Below are 22224 nucleotides of genomic sequence, written 5' to 3'. Positions count from 1 at the left end.
GGAAAGTTAAACACTCTCCTCTCTTTCATTTGCGAAACATTTCAGATGGTTTCCAACACGTCACTTCTACTCTTCTGTTGAAAAAAGTCTACTCTTCTGTTGAAAAAAGTATTTCCTGTCATCATAAAGCTCGTTGACGGCATTCTGCCTCAAAGTTTGTACACCATTCCTTCCTGTACTTTTATTTTACTCCGAAGTATTAAAAAAAATAATGCTTCTAAATCTGTGCGAAGCCGTGTCGTAATATAATGCAACAACAATGAAAATTGTGGACATCTACCTTTATAACCTCTGCAAGCCACTGCACAGTGCATGGCGGAGAGTACGTTGTTACAGCATTATCGACTATCTCTCCTACGGATTATACCGTTCTTTTACGATTCTAACAGTGAGTCTCCGAATTCATTCTACGTATGTTGCCTTGTCTGTTCGATAAGAACTTCAAAAACTGGAACAATAATGTTGAACTGGTCGCGCTAGCCTCTTGCCTGCGATTTACGTTGCAGATGCATTCCATTTTCGCAGAACTCTTTCAGCAAATCTATGGCTTTCATTCACCTTCCGTAAAAGTGATTTTACGTGAGCGTTCCAGTTGACGTCCCTTCTTAATATTATTTCTAAATCATGACTGCTCGAGATGTCTACCATTAATTTTATAACCAGATAGTATCGGTTTCTTTCTCTTTGTTATGTGCATTATCTTACATTTATCCGCATTTTAAGAGGGTTGTTATTCATTACAGAGTGCGGAAATTTTCTCCAAGTCTTTCTGTAACTCCTTAAGATCGTCCAACGATAATACTTCCCTGCACACAGATGCATGCGAAGAGTGTTTTAGTGCTTCTGGTTCTGCGTCATCAATCGTTTATGCTTATTGAAAAAATTAGAGATAAAGTGAACTTCCCAGGAGCACGCCCGATGGTACTGTGTTCTGTGCAATATTCGCCGTTCATTGCAACGTACTGGGTTTGTTATCAAACATTCCTCGAGACAAAAAAAAAAAAAATGGTTCAAATGGCTCTGAGCACTATGGGACTTAACATCTGTGGTCATCAGTCCCCTAGAACTTAGAACTACTTAAACCTAACTAACCTAAGGACATCACACACATCCATGCCCGAGGCAGGATTCGAACCTGCGACCGTAGCAGTCCCGCGGTTCCGGACTGAGCGCCTAGAACCGCTAGACCACCGCGGCCGGCCATTCCTCGAGACAATCAGATATTTGCGAAGATATTCCTTATGATTGTATCTTGAATAGTAGTCGACAGTGCACTATCGAATTCCTTTCAGAAAAATGTAGGAAGATAGAATCCACCTGTTCAACTGCATCTCTTGTCAAGATGTCGTATATGAATCTATATCTACATAATAGTCCGCAAGTCACCGTACGATGCGTGGCAGAGGGTATCGTATACCACTACTAGTAATTTCCTTTCCTGTTCTAATCGCAAATGGATTGAAGAAAAGACGACTGTCTGTCTGCCTACGTTCTAGCCAACGTACCTTTTATGCTGTATTTGCGGCCCTTGCGAAGCGTACGTTGGCGGCAGTAAGATCGTTCTGCAGTCAACTGCAAATGCTGGTTCTCTAAATTCCCTCAGCAGTGTTTTGTGAAGAGAACGTCGCCTTCCGCCCAGAGATTTCCATTTGGGTTCACGAAGCACCTCCGTACTACTCGCGTTTTGATAGACCTTCAGGTAACAAATCTAACATCACGCCTCTGGATAGCTTCGGTGTCTTTCTGCAATCCGATCTGGGGGGGGGATCCCAACCACTCGAACACTCGAGAAGTGCTCAGAACTGATCGCATTAGCTTTCTATACGTCCTTTATAGACGAGCTACACTTTCCCAAAATTCTTCCCATAAACCGAAGTTGAGCATTCGCCCTGCTTACTGTCGTCCATACGTGGTCCTTCCATTCCATATCGCTTTGCAACACTACGCCCAGATATTTAATCGACGTGGCTGTGTCAAGCAGCACACAACTAATGCTGTATTCGAAAACATACGTGGTTGTTTTTCCTACTCATTTTCATTAACCTACATTTCCATAAATTCAGAACAAATTCTGCCTAAGTCATCCTTTAGCCTTCCATAAAGCAAGCTGTACTAATCCCTTAGGAGAAGTGTGGTGTCACCGCCAGACACCACACTTGCTAGGTGGTAGCCTTTAAATCGGCCGCGGTCCGTTAGTATACGTCGGACCCGTGTGTCGCCACTGTCAGTGATTGCAGACCGAGCGCCGCCACACGGCAGGTCTAGAGAGACGTCCTAGCACTCGCCCCAGTTGTACAAACGACTTTGCTAGCGATGCTATACTGACAAACTACGCTCTCATTTGCCGAGACGATAGTTAGCATAGCCTTCAGCTACGTCATTTGCTACGACCTAGCAAGGCGCCATTACCAGATTATATTGAGATTTTAATTATGTATCATCAAGAGCGATTTTCTCCAATTATGGATTAAAGTTAAGTATTCCAGAAGCTATGTACTATTTTTGGCTACTATAATTCCTTGTCATTTTCCAGACCTCACGCCAGCCTGCGTGAGCTTAAACGCGTGCCTTTCGGCTTCCTCCAAACTCCGTGAAATGGCTCCTGCCAAATCACAACAAGAAGCTCCTTTTTCTGCAAGAAAGTCTTCGTCGTCTAGGTCCACAAATGTGAACCTTCGTTCATTTTTTTTCCACAAATACGTGGATTTTTCCGCGTATAGAACGACGGTCCACAAGCGTGGGCCTTCTAATTCTTAGTTTTAACATTAGAACGCAGCATCTTGCAAAGAACGTATCGTGTTAGTTTAGGGTTGGTCGTAAGCTAAAAATGGCTGCTTCCACAAACCGGAAAGATTTGTAATCTGTGTTTTTTCTCTGAAGTTTGCAAACTTTTCTACGGGGTAAGAATAGTTCGCATTTGCATAGATTTAATTCACTACTATAAAGGAACACTTAATACACTTCCTGAGCGTTCTCGTCCGTGGGCTTCAGATCATAATGCAGATTGGAAAAAAAGAAATCAGATGTTCCACAACCAATGATAGTTAAATACTATAATGAACACATGGGAGATGGTGATCTTTGACAAATTTTTATCATATTACAGATGCTACATTCGCACAGAAAATTGGCCAGTATAGATTTTTAATCATTTTATAGACCATGTGTTTGTCATTGTTGTTTGATGTACCATAGATGGCGTTCAGTCAAAGAGCTAAACAAGGAAGACTGTCAGTGATTGACTAGAGAATACATGTTGGCAAACTTATATTTAATTATAAATGTGTCATGCTAGTTGCTAGGAGAAGAGGACATTCTGGTACAGTGAATTTCTCTGACAACGAAGATTTAGATATAGAAAATCTGAATAGCCAAAAATAGCTGTTTAGCTATCAACTGCTGAAGTGCGGTTTGACAATATTGAGCACCTACAAAAATTTCTTCACGCAAAGAATGTTTCACAATGCAGGAAACCTAGCCGCAGCTCGAAGACAATATGCATCAAATGTGAAATTTACTTATATAGTGTCGAAAATAATTATTTTGAAACTTCTGCTAAATAGTAAAGATTTGTTTGCTAGTAGTTGCGGCTTATTACTGGCTATAAATTATTGTATGATTCTTATTTCCTTGCATTTATGAAGCTATTTCAGAGCATCAACGAAAACCTGTATTGGAAATCAATACTTCGAAAATATTAGCATTAAGAAACCTATTTTCTGTGTACGTTAACATATGCAGTTGACTTTTTCAAATAAAATAAATATTTTACTGTTAACAGGAAGAGAAAATACAAAACAAAGGCTAGTATGTTTTCACGATAAGTGAGACTGGGCGTCCACACACATGGACTGCCAATTGTACCTTTGCGAATGATCAAAAAGATATATCTTCTGCATGTGTGGCATGCTTGGAGAATTGGTTTATTGGGAAATATGAAAAGAAAAATGTCCTTTTTTTAAATCTCGGAGTGAAGAGGTTAAATTAGAATATCCTGTAGGAGCCTGCAGTAAAGGAATGTCAGCGATATTGGTATGTAATTCTGTGAGTCATATCTTATTTCCCATTTTGTAAAAGCGAATGACCGGCGTCGTTTACCAGGCAGCGGGACTATTCGCTACGCAAGAGATTCTTAAGAAATTTGACTTGGAAAGTTGGTAATTCCGCGGCGCATTCAGTGTAAAATGTAAATGTATTCCCTTCGTGACCTGGTCCATCGTCATTGCGACGTCGATGCTGCCATTTCGCTGTCAGTTCTGCCGACTGCTGAAGCCACAGTAACGTAATAATACCGCAACGGCACTGCTTCGCGTTGCCTCCCGTGCTTCTGCTTGCCTCTGCTGCCGCTGACTGCCCGTACGTCCCGTTGTGCGCATGCGCGCGAGTAAGGAGGTCACGTGACAGCACCGGCGCGAAACGGAAGTAGTTGGTCAACGCGGACGAGCCCACAGTTCTCGTCGGCGAGGGCCGCAAGCAAGACATGAGTAGTGCGTGTTGTATCGAAGCGTGCACCCCGCGCGTCTGGATGCGCGCCGTTCAGCAATACGACCGCCTGCTGCGCCTACGCACCACGAAAAAGGTACTGCAGCGTCGTGCGCATGGCAGCTGCCCACTCAGCAAAGCCCTTGTTCAAACTTTCGATTTAAATACCACACATATTTATAGCTGAAACATCTTACTAAGATACAGCGTCGCGGACGACCGCGCGTAGCCTCGCTGCATACCTGCGAGGCTGCGCTCGCGCAGCGCACGTGCAGTTATTTCTGGTGCCATTGTTGGGTGCGCTCCGCGGCCCGTAAGCGGATCTGGAACGGGACGCGGCATCCTTTGTGGACCAAACCGGTTGCCTCTTTTGTTTGGGCTGCTCTGCTAGCTCCCTCACCAACTACTTAGTGTGGACACCACTGCTGTGCGCTTCCTGTTTGAATTAATAGGCGCCGGGCGTCTAGAACCGTGTGTTTCTACCGGAATTACATATACCCGATAATCATATTACGTTTTGAGGTTCGCATCAGCCATTAATTTTTAGGTTCACACAACCAGTCACATCCGTTGGAAGAAGTTTGTTTTACAAAACTTTAGACACTTTTTAACGTTCCTGATCATTGTCATTACTTATGTTGCAGATTTTTTCATCATTTGAAGATGTGTTCTAAACGCTAAATTGCACTTTTACGGTGGGATGAATCATGAAAAGAAATAAATAATTAAGGGTTCTAAATCAAGACGATTTTGGCTAATATCCTTCACGAAATTTAATTCTGCGGTGTAGGTACCATATGTCATGATCTAGCATAAGTGCGAAATTAATTTGTATCTGATGTCTTATGGTGTGATGAAGTGGTTTTTTGCGCTCAGACATCTTTTTCTAGTTTTACCTAAAAGTGACACTGATGTGTTGGAGTTGTCTTCAGGTGACATAAGACTTTTTTGCCGTGGCTGCCATCAGTGTGACAGTTGAACTCTTTGGTTCTCCCCGTGGTTGTTCTAAGCACTTTGTTTCGGTTTTCAATTTTATTATGTATGAATGCCGTTGCAGTGTGCGTTATAATATTCCAAATTTGGGTCTTGAACTTGTTAATTTTAAAATAATTTTGTATGAGCATTTATTCAAAAATTTATCGCTGTATTTTTATCTTGGAATTCTGTACTTTTGAAGTAAGAGAAGATTAAATTTAGCAGGATTTTCGCAGAGAACGGCTAGTACGGACCGAAATGTTTAGAAACCTTCACTTTAACTAAAATCACGCAATCGTCACTGACAAGCAGTTTACACGACAGTCAGATTTTTGTAATTTTATTTTATGTTTATGGTGAGTTAAGTTTAGAACACAAGTATGTCAGCCAAGCCATTCGTGCAACTCTCAAAAATACTCCAGAAAATCCACTTCGAAGCTTTCAGATTTTACCCTAAAGCACTGCTTTCCAAACTTTTCTACCTGCTGCCCTCGTTGCAACGCCAGTATATTATTTATTTTATTTATTTATATTTTGCTTCTTTCGAAAAACTGTTTGATTCAAACCTGCAATCTACACTTTAGTAAGAAAGGGTTATTAAATGTAGATTAATACAAAGCTAACTCGAATACTTAATGATATGTTTTCACTTGAACAACACTTTTCGCATCCATCATATTTTTGTGTGATGAGATTCACTAGACAAAATCAGAACTTCAGTAGATGCTTATTAGCCGAGTGGTCTGAGGCGCTGCAGTCATGGAGTGTGCGGCTGGTCCCGGCGGAGGTTCGAGTCCTCCCTCGGGCTTGGGTGTGTGTGTTTGTCCTTAGGGTAATTTAGTTTAAGTAGTATGTAAGCTTACGGACTGATGACCTTAGCAGTTAAGTCCCATAACATTAAAAAAAAAATTAAATGCTTAAAACTGTTTACAGTTAAGCAGCTCCTGAATGTTAGGTTTCAAACTAGTTAAAGCACATCTAAGGTCATTCTCCACGTTCAGACAACTGCGGTGTTTTGTTTTTATGATGGCTAATGTCGAGAATCACGGTCTCACATAGGTCTGTAGATGAAAACTGCAAGAGTACTTTTTAAGCATTGTTTGCCACTCCTGGATAATAGAGGGAAAGTGGCTCAAAATTCATCCAACCCTATTTGTTGGAACTGTTCTGTAGCACTCGAATTACGTTTCAATTCAGTTTCATCTTCTTGTATTTCATCAGAAAGTACATGCACATCAGTTGTGAACGGTGATCTTGTTAATTTACAGTGCTGGTCTTCTACAGTCAGATGTGGAAAACAAAAGTATGATCTCTTGTTGAAGCCGTTCCAGGTGTTTATTGGAATCTTGTCTTTTTTAATGAACGTGAATCCGTACTTAATACAAATATATTCTTCATTATACAAACTTCTTTTAGCAGGCATTTTTACTCGACGTACAAAACCAGTAAAAATACTGTTTTCTTCTACTAAGCACAAAGGGCTTAATATTGAGTTATGATTGCGAATCGCACACTGAAGATTGTGTTGTCAGCAATAACTCGGTGACGCGTGAGGCAAAGCTGATGCTACCAACTCGACAAAAAAATGTACTCGGTGACACTAATAAGAATATAAAATTTTTAACTTGTCTGACTGCGTGTTTATGGTTTTCTCTGCGCCCCTACGCCCTCAGGTTGGGAAGTAAGTCCATTTTTCGAGAGGCAGCGTGACATTGCGGTGCAATGCTCGTCTGCCTGAGGAGGAATCGGGCTAGATTTCGATTTCAGGCTGATACAAATTTTTAAAGAATGGCGCGTGGTCAAAGACCATTCCCGTGAAGCGTAAAATGCATATAAAAGTGGAAAGAAAATTGGTAGCGCTTAAAGATTGGTAATCGCTAGTTCCAGTTTCGTTCCTGTCGTATGTTTTCGTTTCTACGTCTCCCTCTTCTACTTTCTTCAGCGAATTGTATAACCTGTGTCATTTGATAGTAAAATTCATCAAATATATGCTAATTAATATATAGCTAATGGTTATTTTTTATGAAAACTGCATGACTTCTTATTTCTAATTACACGCTGCACACAAAAATCCAGTTTTTATTTGAAATATAAATTCAAATTGCCAATATTTCGTGTAAAATAGTTAACAAAGATTGTTTAAATTTAAAAAGTCACAATTTATTTTTTCTTCTTTATGTACTTTACGCTTCACGAAAATGCGCCTAGAACATGCGCTGGTTTAAAAATTTACCAGAGCCGGTAAATGAACCCAGGCCACACACGTGGCGGGCCATCATTCTGCTACGGGGCCCGTCTTGTTTTTGGGTATTAAAGACGCTCGAAAACTTCAAAGCTGATTTTCTCGAGAATTTTTGAAAGTTGTAGCGAACTGCTTTCAGAGATCGTCAAAGGAGCTCTGAACTTAACATATCTTGTATATGAAAAAGAACAAAAATGCGATTGCGTTGTGGTACTCTTTTGAGTGCGATCGTAAGTGCTTCTTCACTGCAGGAGGAGGTGGTCTTCTACATCTACATCTACATCTATACTCCGCGAGCCACCTTACGGTGTGTGGCGGAGGGTACTTATTGTACCACTATCTGATCCCCCCTTCCCTGTTCCATTCACGAATTGTGCGTGGGAAGAACGACTGCTTGTAAGTCTCCGTATTTGCTCTAATTTCTCGGATCTTTTCGTTGTGATCATTACGCGAGATATATGTGGGCGGTAGTAATATGTTGCCCATCTCTTCCCGGAATGTGCTCTCTCGTAATTTCGATAATAAACCTCTCCGTATTGCGTAACGCCTTTCTTGAAGTGTCCGCCACTGGAGCTTGTTCAGCATCTCCGTAACGCTCTCGCGCTGACTAAATGTCCCCATGACGAATCGCGCTGCTTTTCGCTGGATCATGTCTATCTCTTCTATTAATCCAACCTGGTAAGGGTCCCATACTGATGAGCAATACTCAAGAATCGGACGAACAAGCGTTTTGTAAGCTACTTCTTTCGTCGATGAGTCACATTTTCTTAGAATTCTTCCTATGAATCTCAACCTGGCGCCTGCTTTTCCCACTATTTGTTTTATGTGATCATTCCACTTCAGATCGCTCCGGATAGTAACTCCTAAGTATTTTACGGTCGTTACCGCTTCCAATGATTTACCACCTATGGCATAATCGTACTGGAATGGATTTCTGCCCCTATGTATGTGCATTATATTACATTTATCTACGTTTAGGGAAAGCTGCCAGCTGTCGCACCATGCATTAATCCTCTGCAGGTCTTCCTGGAGTACGTACGAGTCTTCTGATGTTGCTACTTTCTTGTAGACAACCGTGTCATCTGCAAATAGCCTCACGGAGCTACCGATGTTGTCAACTAAGTCATTTATGTATATTGTAAACAATAAAGGTCCTATCACGCTTCCTTGCGGTACTCCCGAAATTACCTCTACATCTGCAGATTTTGAACCGTTAAGAATGACATGTTGTGTTCTTTCTTCTAGGAAATCCTGAATCCAATCACAAACCTGGTCCGATATTCCGTAAGCTCGTATTTTTTTCATTAAACGTAAGTGCGGAACCGTATCAAATGCCTTCCTGAAGTCCAGGAATACGGCATCAATCTGCTCGCCAGTGTCTACGGCACTGTGAATTTCTTGGGCAAATAGGGCGAGCTGAGTTTCACATGATCTCTGTTTGCGGAATCCATGTTGGTTATGATGAAGGAGATTTGTATTATCTAAGAACGTCATAATACGAGAACACAAAACATGTTCCATTATTCTACAACAGATTGACGTAAGCGAAATAGGCCTATAATTATTCGCATCTGATTTATGACCCTTCTTGAAAATGGGAACGACCTGCGCTTTCTTCCAGTCGCTAGGTACTTTACGTTCTTCCAGCGATCTACGATAAATTGCTGATAGAAAGGGGGCAAGTTCTTTAGCATAATCACTGTAGAATCTTAAGGGTATCTCGTCTGGTCCGGATGCTTTTCCGCTACTAAGTGATAGCAGTTGTTTTTCAATTCCGATATCGTTTATTTCAATATTTTCCATTTTGGCGTCCGTGCGACGGCTGAAGTCAGGGACCGTGTTACGATTTTCCGCAGTGAAACAGTTTCGGAACACTGAATTCAGTATTTCTGCCTTTCTTCGGTCGTCCTCTGTTTCGGTGCCATCGTGGTCAACGAGTGACTGAATAGGGGATTTAGATCCGCTTACCGATTTTACATATGACCAAAACTTTTTAGGATTCTTGTTTAGATTGTTTGCCAATGTTTTATGTTCGAATTCGTTGAATGCTTCTCTCATTGCTCTCTTTACGCTCTTTTTCGCTTCGTTCAGCTTTTCCTTATCAGCTATGATTCGACTACTCTTAAACCTATGATGAAGCTTTCTTTGTTTCCGTAGTACCTTTCGTACATGATTGTTATACCACGGTGGATCTTTCCCCTCGCTTTGGACCTTAGTCGGTACGAACTTATCTAAGGCGTACTGGACGATGTTTCTGAATTTTTTTCCATTTTTGTTCCACATCCTCTTCCTCAGAAATGAACGTTTGATGGTGGTCACTCAGATATTCTGCGATTTGTGCCCTATCACTCTTGTTAAGCAAATATATTTTCCTTCCTTTCTTGGCATTTCTTATTACACTTGTAGTCATTGATGCAACCACTGACTTATGATCACTGATACCCTCTTCTACATTCACGGAGTCGAAAAGTTCCGGTCTATTTGTTGCTATGAGGTCTAAAACGTTAGCTTCACGAGTTGGTTCTCTAACTATCTGCTCGAAGTAATTCTCGGACAAGGCAGTCAGGATAATGTCACAAGAGTCTCTGTCCCTGGCTCCAGTTCTGATTGTGTGACTATCCCATTCTATACCTGGTAGATTGAAGTCTCCCCCTATTACAATAGTATGATCACGAAACTTCTTCACGACGTTCTGCAGGTTCTCTCTGAGGCGCTCAACTACTACGGTTGCTGATGCAGGTGGTCTATAGAAGCATCCGACTATCATATCTGACCCACCTTTGATACTTAGCTTAACCCAGATTATTTCACATTCGCATTCGGTAATAACTTCACTGGATATTATTGAATTCTTTACTGCTATAAATACTCCTCCACCATTGGCGTTTATCCTATCCTTGCGGTATATATTCCATTCTGTGTCTAGGATTTCGTTACTGTTCACTTCCGGTTTTAACCAACTTTCCGTTCCTAATACTATATGCGCACTATTTCCTTCAATAAGAGATACTAATTCAGGAACCTTGCCCTGGATACTCCTGCAGTTTACCAATATTACGTTAACTTTTCCTGTTTTTGGTCTCTGAGGACGGACGTTCTTTATCAACGATGATAATGTCCTCTCTGGTAAGCCGTCAGGTATTTTATCGTTTCGCCCAAGGGGGGGTCCCTCTAACCTAAAAAAAAAAACCCCGTGTGCACGCCACACGTACTCTGCTACCCTAGTAGCTGCTTCCGGTGTGTAGTGCACGCCTGACCTGTCTAGGGGGGCCCTACAGTTCTCCACCCAATAACGGAGGTCGATGAATTTGCAACCATTATAGTCGCAGAGTCGTCTGAGCCTCTGGTTTAGACCCTCCACACGGCTCCAAACCAGAGGACCGCGATCGACTCTGGGCACTATGCTGCAGATATTAAGCTCAGCTTGCACTCCGCGTGCGATGCTGGTTGTCTTCACCAAATCAGCCAGCCGCCGGAAGGAACCAAGGATGGCCTCAGAACCCAAGCGGCAGGCGTCATTCGTTCCGACATGTGCTACTATCTGCAGCCGGTCACACCCAGTGCGTTCAATAGCTGCCGGAAGGGCCTCCTCCACATTACGGACGAGACCCCCCGGCAAGCACACCGAGTGCACACTGGCATTCTTCCCCGACCTACCCGCTATTTTCCTGAGGGGCTCCATAACCCGCCTAACGTTGGAGCTCCCTATAACTAATAGGCCCGCCCTCTGTGACTGTCGGGACCTTGCCGGAGAATCGGCCACTGGCCCAACAGGCGAGGCATCCTGTGGTGGCTCGGAAACGATGTCATCACCACTAGGAAGCACCCCGTACCTGTTGGAAAGGGGTAAGGCAGCTGCCACGCGGCCAGATCCCACCTTCGCCTTTCGGCCAGGCACGCGAGAGCCCACCACTGTCCGCCATTCACCCTGGAGTGATGGCTGACCGGTAAGATGCTCACTGCCGGAAGACGCAGCGACATCAGGGGTTCCATGTGATTCCAAGGCCACCGAAGTAGGCATAGGTCTCACCACAGTTGCCCCAACGCCACTACGAGCCGACGCCTGCGCCTCGAGCTCGATGAGCCTAACAGACAAAGCCTCCACCTGCCCCCGAAGAGTGGCCAATTCTCCTTGCGTCCGCTCACAACAACCACAGTCCCTACACATGACTATGTTTACCCTACCCTATACGGTGACAAATTCCCAAGATAATCTTCTGATGAGCTACTCTGATAATCAAGAAACACTCACTGAAATACGAGACGCGAAAACTACGCTAGGTTTTCCCAGAAAAACTATTTAAAAGCTAAGCGCAGCAAATAAGTACAAAAACGCTTTATACAAACAGTACTCGCTGCTGCTGGTGCTCTCGCTCTCGCTGTCACAAGACAACTGCTGATTCAAGTGACTAGTGGCTAACGGCCGCGAAACAAACAAATGACGGTTTTAGGGCGCTTTCTGTTCTAAACGATCAAGAAAACACTAAGAAATCTAACACGAAAACTACGTAAAGTTTTATCAAGAACTGTTAGTTACTATGCAGAGCAGATAAACACAAATAGAATCCCTTCCTTAGTGGAAGGTCGTAAACAAAATGCAAAATAAACGCTTTATACAAACAGTACTGTGCTGCTGCTGGTGCTCTCGCTCTCGCTGTCACAAGACGTTCTAGTTTCTAAAGTTGCGGTTTGGCCGAATAAGTTTGTTTATTTGAGCGGTCAGTATCTGTCTGCCTTCATTTTTGTGGTAAGATAAGAATAATTATGATGCACACGGGAAACCAAGTACAATAAGTGCTGTTTATTTTTTCCTCAATATTACCAAGTGCGTTCTATTGTGTTGCTCCAGTTCCTTAGCTCTACAGTACCATTGGCAATTCTCTCACCTTCCTATGGCGCTCTTCGTCAGGCCTGTACGGTAGAGGGTCGGTAGTGCCGATCTTCAGGGTATCCGGATACTCATAATCAGTTGTTAATTTTGCTGTGTGAGATGATGCGCTGTCATAACGTAATTTTTTTCACAAAACTTTCTAATAAATTTGTGATAAACAGAGATTCGTTAATCGGCAGTAACGACCCATTGAGTCGATTAACTTTTCTTTTCAGGATCATAACATTGAATCCAAGATTCATCACTAGTTATGATATTCCAAACCAAATTTTCCAGAGTTTTTCTGAAAACAATCAGGGCGTTGTTGTTTCTGATTGGGAGTCAGTTCATGTGGAATCCATCGACAAAAGTGTTTTCTAACGTCTAACTGTTGATGTACGATGGTTGGAGCTGTAATAATGACAACGATTTATTAACAATTCAAAGTTTTGCAGTCCTTCAAAGTAGTCACCAGCATTATGCATAACCAGTTGCGAGCCACTCCGAAGCGCCAAAGTAACTGATATAGGCGTGCTTGTTCAAATACAGAGATACGTAAAGAGCAGAGTACGGCGCTGCGGTCGGCAATGCCTATAGAAGACAAAAAGTGTCTGGCGCATTGTTAGATTGGTTGCTGCTGCTACAATGGCAGGTTATCAAGCTTAAAATGAGTTTGAACGTGGTGTTATAGTCGGTGCACGAGCCACGGGACCCAGCATCTCCGAGATAGCGATGAAGTGGAGATTTTCTCGTACGACCATTTCACGTGTACCGTGAATATCAGGAATCCGGTGAAACATCAAATCTCTGACATCGCTGCGGCCGGAAAAAGATCCTGCAAGAATGGGGTCAACGACGACTAAAAAGAATCTTTTAATGTGACAGAAGTGCGACCCTTCCGCAGACTGCTGCAAATTTCAATGCTGAGCCATCAGCAAGTGTCAGCATGTGAACTATTCAACGAAAAATCATCGATATGGGTTTTCAGAGCCGAAGGCCCACTCGTGTACCCTTGATGACTACACGACACAAAGCTTTACGCCACACCTGGGGCCGTCATCACTGACATTGGACTGTTGATGACTGGAAGCATGTTGCCTGGTCGGATAAGTCTCGTTTCAGATTGTGTAGAGCGGATGGACGTATACAGGTAAGGAGACAGTCTCATGAATCCATGGACCCTGCATGTCAACAGGGGACTGTTCAAGATGGTGGATGCTCTGTAATGGTGTGGGGCGTGTGCGGTTGGAGTGATATCGGACTCCTGTTAAGTCTAGATACGACTCTTGACAGGTGACACGTGCGTATGCATCCTATCTGATTACCAGCATTCGTTCATGTCCACTGTGCCTTTCGACGTGCTTGGACAGGACAGTGCGACACCCCACACGTCAGGAATTGCTGCAGAGTGGCTCCAGAAACACTCTTCTGAGTTTAAACACTTCCCAGACATGAACGTCATTGAGTATATCTGGGATGCCTTGCAACATTCTGTTCAGAAGAGATCTCCACCCCTTCAAACTCTCACGGATTTACGGGCAGACGTGCAGGATTCATGGTGTCAATTCCCTCCAGCACTATCTCAGACATTAGTAGAGCCCACACCACGTTGTGTTACGCCTTTCTTCGTGTTCGCGGGGGCACTACACGATATGAGACAGGTGTACCAGTTTTTTTGGCTCTTCAGTTTATATGGAACTCGGAGGATTCCCTTAGCGGCGCCAGTTGTGTTGATAGTTCGATTGGGGCCATCTGTTGCCAGTTTTGAAACGAATACCGTGAAGGGCGTCCTTAATCTTAGGAATCGAGTTGAACTGACAAAGGCTGAAGCACAGGCAGTATGGTGCGTGGTACAGCACTTTCCGCCCCCGTCGATCGAACAAATCAACCACAACTAGCGCCATATGCGCCCGAGCGTTGTCGTGAAAAATGATGGGCGGGTCCTGTAGAAAGTGTCACCATATCTTTCTCTAAGCTGGTTGCTGGCTGTGTTAAAAAAATGACAAAGAAACGGTGACACTTTCTGCAGGACCCTCACATCACACAATGCTCGGACGCATATGGCCCAAGTTGTGCCTGGTTTGTTCGATCGATGGGGCTGGGAAGTGATTTACCATACACCACACTGCTCCGACTTAAACCCTTGTGACTTCAACTTGATTCTTAAGATGAAGGAAGCACTTCATAGCCTTCGCTTCAGAACTGTTACAGAGATTCGTCAGACTATAGACCACTCGAACTATCTACAAAACTGGCGCTGCTAAGGTATCGTGAGACTTACACGTTATTAGTAACAAGTTATACACAATGCTGGTGACTGGTCTGAAGTACAGTAAAACTTTGAAACATGTATTTCGCCCGAATAATTTCGGAAGATGTCCGTCGATTCTCTTCAAACATTGCCATAACAGCGGCAATATTTTCATCAATAATAGCACTTCTTTCGTGTCCTTCACGAGATTCATCGATAAGAAAAAATCGATCTTCTTTGAGTTCGCTGTACCAATTATAAATTGTTGCCTTAGAAGGGGCTTCCTCGCCAGATGAGTTTCTAAGGCGGTCTTCAAATTGTATAGGCGTTAATGACGATTTATAGTCGTAAATGATCGTGGCCTGAAAGTATTCTCTAACATTCTTTTTTCGGCGCTTACAAAATCTTTAAACGATGTTGATTAACGAACTGTTTTAGGAAATCGAACAAACTACACAGAAAATTACAATTCAAAATGTCTGTCTGGCAAAGTTAATAAAATCTTCGTAAAAATTTGCAGCATATCATGGTTAAAGTAAATGTTCCTGCAAAACAACCACGTGAAGCTGTTAAGTCTTTACAATAACTCGTCATGTGGACTTATTATCGGAAACGAGTGAAGGGAATGGGAATTTTGTAGTAAATAACGTGTCGCGAATAGTGTCCGCTATCGTAAAGACGGCGTTCCACTTTCCCGATAAGGGATCAGTTCCAGATTATCTCGAATTCCGAGTTAGTGAAGCCTGACTTACTGTATGGTTAAATTATCATATTGGAGTTTTGAGCACAGTTCCCGTGCTTGCAGAAAAATAGTAATGAATTAAGGATGGATCCGCCTTTTTGCAAGTACACACATTATCGTTTCGTTTTGTCATCCAAACGTGCTTCACCACAGTTGTGGCACCCTCAGCGGTTTTATTTATTATTATTTTCCTTTTATTTTACGTTATGTGCGTCCTATTGCCGCCAACCAAAATCAGCCACAGGTCTAAATTAGTGCTCCATGTCGCCATTGTAGTATTTTGCTATTCCTTAGCTGTGAGAAGTTTGTTTTTATGTACCAAACATGATTTTGTGTAGTTGAGCTGAAAGTTTTCTCCTGCACGTTTGTACGTACTGCATCCTGTCATGTTGCTGTGGCTTGGGCAGACGTTTCATTGCGCAAATTTACAAAACAGAACAATAATTTGTGTACTTGCAAAAAGGGGAACTCATCCCTTGTGTATTGTGCGTATGGAACTGGGTACCTAGAAACGACAGAAAGGCTTCGTCCCGCCGTAGCCCTCAGTGGTACACAGCCCCACAACAGGACACAGCAGGCTATACATCCCGCCGCCTCCCCACACCCAACCCTGGGTTATTGTGCGTTCGGTCCCAGTGGACACCCCCCCACCCCACCCCCACCCCACCACCCCGGTCTTATACCAGACGAGTGTAACCCCAAATGTTTGCGTGGTAGAGTAAGTACGGTGTACGCGTACGTGGAGACAGTGTTTGCGCAGCAATCGCCGACGTAGTGTAAATGAGGCGGAATAAGGGGGACCAGCGCGCATTCGCCGAGGTAGTTGGAAAACGTTTTAAAAATCATCCACAGACTGGCCGGCACACCGGAACACAACACTAATCCACCGGGCGGATTTGTGCCGGGGACCGACACACCTTCCCGCTCGGGAAGCAGCGCGCTAGACCGCGCGGCTAGCCGGGCGGGCCGAACTCATCCTTAATTGACTAGTATGGTTCAAATGGCTCTGAGCACTATGGGACTTAACATTTGTGGTCATCAGTCCCCTAGAACTTAGAACTACTTAAACCTAACTAACCTAAGGACATCACACACATCCATGCCCTAGGCAGGATTCGAACCTGCGACCGTAGCAGTCGCGCGGCTCCGGACTGCGCGCCTAGAACCGCTAGACCACCGCGGCCGGCAATTGACTAGTATAGTTAAATGTTTCTCGACGACAGAGGCAACTCGCTCAGTGCGTGTACCCAGAATCTAGGATGAGGGTCATTTTTACTATATAAGAAGTGTGGGCGGTCTCTATTTCTTTGTGTGTGTGTGTGTGTGTGTGTGTGTGTGTGTGTGTGGTTTTCCTGGAGCTGATGTGTTTGTGGGAAGTACGAGCTTAGTGGTCGCGGACGACGTCAGTCGTCGAGTCAGTGAGGGAATACCTTGTATCCGCCTACACGGTCGCCAGTTTCCGCAGCGACTGAGTGCCGCAGCTGTGTTAGAAGCTGTGGCAGCGTAGCGAACACGTGTCTTCCGTTTCCCGCTTGAAGCTGACAGGCGAGGCGGGAGCAGCTCCGCTGTGGCCGAGTTCCGGATGGGGCGGGCGCTGGGAGAAGGGGCCAGGTGTGCTCCTTGGCACAGCCCAGCGCCTCGCGTCGCTGCGCATCCGGCACCTTGGAATTCGGCTTGCGGACGCTTATCACGCACCGGTCACGGCCGCGGCGCCTTGCCTCTCGTTCTTATTGCTTTCCTTTGTTTGTTCTTAACAGCTGCCCGTGTTGCACGGGCGAGGAAACGGCCTTCCTGCTGACTGGGACACTGGAGCCGAGAACACGTTATTTCGCCTCCAGATTTTGTCCTAAATATCGATGTTTTGCGAGTTTAACCCTAGCAATACCGAAGCATTTTCCGTAACGCGCATTGCCGGGAGGGAGTTGGAGGAGGACACTTTATGCCCGGCCTAAAAATGTTAAAAAAAGAAAACTCTTGGTTGTTGTAAACATATATCGACAACATACTTTTTAAAGAAGTACTGAGGCGTCCGAAAGGCCCATACCCTGAGAATATCTTTTACCACACTCCCTGCATTTGTGATCAACACAAAAAATTTTAGAAAGGACTATTTCGTTTATTCTAGTTGATTTAGACTTTGATGTGTTGGTGAGTCCTGACTGTGAAAATATTGAATAACGTTCATAATGTAAAGTGACATCAACTAGTCAGACTTAAATTTTTCGGTTCGGTGTAATTGAAAGGTCAGACTTTTAGAATATCCAGTTTCCAAGAAGATTACTGTATTTCCGAAAGGCGGGCATAAGGTAAGCACCCCCGCCTAGGTATTATGAAGATTAAACATCGATCATCGATGTTTCGCCAGTGCAGTGGTTGTAGGAGTAGAAATAGTTTCTGGGAGAAAAAGACGTATATCGTTAGTCTCCTATAACGTGTTTTTGTCCACTTGCTCACTTTTGGTATCACAAAAAGAAAATCTACTGGAAAGACTGACAAATTGCTTGGGTTGGTTACAGTTGTGAAAAGGGTAATGATCTGCCTTCAGAAAGCGTGTGTGATGAAATAAGAATGGTAATCAGACCTCAAACCAATTTAAGAAGTATCCACAACAGTGTGCTAACTGGAAGTTGACCCATCAACTGTCTTGTACTATATCGGTAGAAGTCTGAAGTCTCCGGGCTGTAAACATTTCTTTTCGGCTGCAGCCAACTACAGTATGAGGTAATAATTATTGTCCGCTGTGGTAGTGTTCTGTACTTCACTGTATTGTTTCTCTTCCTTGCGATGACTCTGCCCAAGTGTTACAGTTACGATCTTAACTAAAAATGTTAATATACAAGACGACTTCAGTTTCGATTACGAACAACATTTAAAAAGTCTTCACCTCCGTGCGTGATTATTGCTTCTCCGGAAGCGCCTAGCACAGTTCGAGATGTCTACATTGCAGTAGGCAGGCAGCGCTTCTCTCCACTCCCCCTCCCTCCCCCCTCCCCCCGCCTACCTCACCAACCCTACACAGATAATCACCCTGCCTATGTGGGGGTTGGCTCCGCTCCCCGCAAGCCCTTCTCGTAATCGACTAACTTACAGTTAACACACGGTAAGTGGAATTCAGCATTCTGTATGACTGAAAGATTTTTGCAGCTGCGTCGAGTGGTTTATATAATTAATTGCCTTGCTAGTGCACCACCCATGCTAATAACCGTCTGCGAAAAGTACGTTGGGCAGTAAAGTAATGCCAACAACTGCCCGCCCGGCTAGCCGCGCCCTCTGACGCGCTGTTTCCCGAGCGGGAAGGCGTGCCGGTCCCCGGCACGTATCCGCCCGGCGGATTAGTGCCGAGGTCCGGTGTGCCGGCCAGTCTGTGGATGGTTTTTAAGGCGGTTTTCCATCTACCCCGGCGAATTTCGGCTGGTTCCCCTTATTCCACCTCAGTTACACTATGTCCGCGATTGCTGCGCAAACACTGCCTCCACATACGTGTGCACCGTAATTACTCTACCATGCAAACATTTGGGGTTACACTCGTCTTGATTTAGCATGTTGGAAGGCAATCAAAACCATCAAGGATTTGCCTGAGTGGTTGAAACGACTGTCAGTAAAATTAGCAAAACGTTGACATAGCAGAGGAAAACAGAGAAACCAAATTTGACTTATACGGTGAACATTAAAACAGCGCGAGAAAAGAATAATTTACAAAATGGAGCAGTTCAGTTATCTTCCACAAGATTGCGTTCTAAATCTTAAACAAGTTCCATTAGAAGAATGGAATCACATTATCGATACTACCTATCTAAAACTACAAAAAATTGCGATGGAGTGTTTTGAGTTGTATAGCCATATCGTCAGCATCTGAGATACTGTTTTCAATAACAGGATATGCTTCTTTTCAATAGCGCAGTAGACAGAGCAGGAAACTTTTCTCAGTAATGTTAGTCTATCTACAAAAGAGGCGTGGAAGATGTAATGTTAATTACTGCTTTGTTTATTAATTAGTAAGTATGGTAAAAATGCAACCTCTCAAAGTCAACACACAAACGCCGAAACAGCGGCACGTCTTGAGATAATTGTTCGCGGAATAGAATATCAACTACAATCACGTAACGGTGGAAAGGCATGTGGACCAGATGTGGTACCTATGAGGGTCTACATGAATAGTGCGATACAACTTGTTCGTTTCTTGCATCAGTTTGTCGTAGGTCGTTAGAACAACGAAAGGTATCAGACAATTGGAATAAAAGCGTAGATCATTTATGTTTTCTAGAAGAATCGTGGGACAAATGCGCATAATTATAGACTTACGTCGTTGACGTCAGTATTAGTTATGGCAGTTGTTTTATGCTCATGGATTATGACGAAATCTCGTCTACAAAAATCAACGTTGGGTCTCATAAGCAGGGCTCTTGAGGAATGCGTAGCGTCGTATACAAAGGCGACAAGGTTGATGTGGTTGGTTATTTGGCTGGTTAGTTTATTCATTCGCTGGTCGTTTTATAGCACTGTGTAATTTTATTACAACAATAAAACCTAACACGTGGCGAATAAATGCCTCGTTAATTCAAAGACTATTACAATATTTATTCACATCTCATCACGAGTTATTGCACCTATTGCACTCGCTGCAGTGACATTCATGTAATCAGTATTAGACCCTACAAGACTCTCCCTAATTAAATAGTTTATGACAGCGCCATGAATTGTTATCCTTGACTATATAATGGAATAACGGTTTAAAAGAACTAATTAAATCCAAACCAGACTTGGTGGACGATTCAGAAATACACTTTTCAATAGTTCTTACCTGTAGAGTCATCTATAAGGGAAGCAAGTCGGTAACTGGTAGATATTTGCATAAAGTCAAATTCTTATTTAATATATGTAGATCTAGACAGCAATATAAATTCTAATGCCACATTTTCTTGCAATAATGACATCAATAGCATGTTAGGTGCCTTAAAACATTCTGCTGATAAGAGACTTGAGTATTAGGGATGACGCTGTCACAGATTTCCGAAAGAATAAAAGTATCTTTTGTGCAGTTCATTCACATTAGCTTCGACAATTGGGTACCACATCTCTTGCTACCAGCATTTCTTACCACCCAAACACTTGTGACTATAGGCTTTCTTTCTTCATATTCACAGTTATATGCTACACATCAAATAGGTCTTGCGAATAAGGCTGACGTGAACGGCTTCCGATTGACAGAACCTATTAAACCGCAGCGGTCCATCGTCATCGTGAAGGCATTCAAAGACTGTAACACTAGTCCCACCTCCCATTACATTGTACATAGCACATCACGAACTTGGTGCTCTCTAACGCTTCATCATTCCGTACATACTCGACACGGCAATCTTTGCTGCATCTGCACAGTGCTACAACTCTGCACTAGACTTGTGAGTAACTGAACTATAGCGAAAAAGCTGCATCTCGCCCAACATGAGTTACCACCTATCTGCCCTTGATATTTCGTGGGGGAAAACCACCTCCATTGGCTGTCCTGGCGAAAAAACACTAGATTCTGGTTTTCAGTTGAACTTTTTGTGGCATCTCGAACAAGTTCCTCTGTGTGTAGTTCCCTCTTCCAGCTCTAAAGAGAGCAGCTGCAGTGCTCGAGAAACAGCAGACCGTGCCAGCTAGGAACGTGTCTGTCCTCGGCCAGAAAATTACAACATGTGTGCTGCACCATCAGAAATGCGTCATCCATTTCATGACCTGATGTGCCATTTATGGCGAAATATAACGTCAGACACGAATCGGTGAAACGCGAATTATCTGTATTGTGTCTGTGTTACTGGTCAGCATTTCTCATCTGCGCTTGATGACCTCTATTATAACATCATTCTGCGCAGGTAAATTGGTGACATTATGTCGTGATTTGCTCGTAAACACACATGTACAAGCTTTTGGGTAATTAACTCTTTATTATTATTATTATTATTATTATGCCATCGTACCATGGAGGGAAAGTTGCCTTTCCCCGTAAGAGACTATTATGTGAAAAAGCGCGAATAATACAGTTATTTATCGTCACTGAACAATTTGTAGATAATTTTCTGTATACATATTATCATTAACAGTATGTCTCCTCACTTGGTCTTCTACTCTTCGTATCCACTCTTCGCAGACGCGCTGCGTTAAAACTACGTGATCAAAATTTTGTACCCGCGCCTTTCTCAGCAGGGCCTGAGTAGCTAAAAACGTCCCCCAGTCGCAGTACCTATTTGCCTCCTACTCTTCTTACCGAACTCCTCCTGCATACTTTTCCAAATAGTGGCGGTCCTGGGAGAAATTTTATTCTGGAGGAAGGTTAGCAACAACCAATGGATTGTGTACCTCGAAGCTGATACTCTCCTTTCGCATCAGACTGTGTATAAAACGCATCAAAATCTGAATCAGGATGTTCAGTACGATATTCCAGAAATCGATTCCTTCTTTCTCCTTTGGTCCCATCTCTCGGTGATAGCATCGAGGGAACTGCTAGGAAATGCTTAGTTGAAAAGCGCATTGAATTTATTTTCCCTCTAGCAGCTTATGCTAAATTCTTGAACACTTACAGAATTATTATTTCTTACCATTCCTTCTTTTCCCATTACATTTGTCCGTAGATATCTCAGTCAAATATAAACGAGGTCGTTTTTCCCTTATTTTTGATAGCA

The 22224-nt window shown here is 43.4% G+C and overlaps 1 protein-coding gene across 4 annotated transcripts in view; it reads left to right on the top strand.

The window, feature by feature from the left end:
- Window positions 1–22224, top strand: part of LOC126176062 (inositol-trisphosphate 3-kinase homolog) — a 528034-nt gene that overhangs the window by 450912 nt on the left and 54898 nt on the right. The window contains exon 1 of one of the 4 annotated variants that reach the window (XM_049923220.1): window positions 4447–4579. The exons of the other annotated variants lie outside the window; for them this stretch is intronic. Coding sequence (XP_049779177.1) covers window positions 4481–4579 — 99 coding nt within the window. The 5' untranslated portion in view covers window positions 4447–4480. Of the gene's footprint in view, window positions 1–4446; window positions 4580–22224 lie in introns of those variants that run through there. 4 annotated transcript variants of the gene reach the window in all.

This window comes from Schistocerca cancellata, chromosome 1, assembly GCF_023864275.1.
Source record: "Schistocerca cancellata isolate TAMUIC-IGC-003103 chromosome 1, iqSchCanc2.1, whole genome shotgun sequence".
Classification (NCBI taxonomy): domain Eukaryota; kingdom Metazoa; phylum Arthropoda; class Insecta; order Orthoptera; family Acrididae; genus Schistocerca; species Schistocerca cancellata.
Note: the sequence above shows the minus strand (reverse complement) of the source record. Positions and strands in the feature narration are given on the sequence as shown.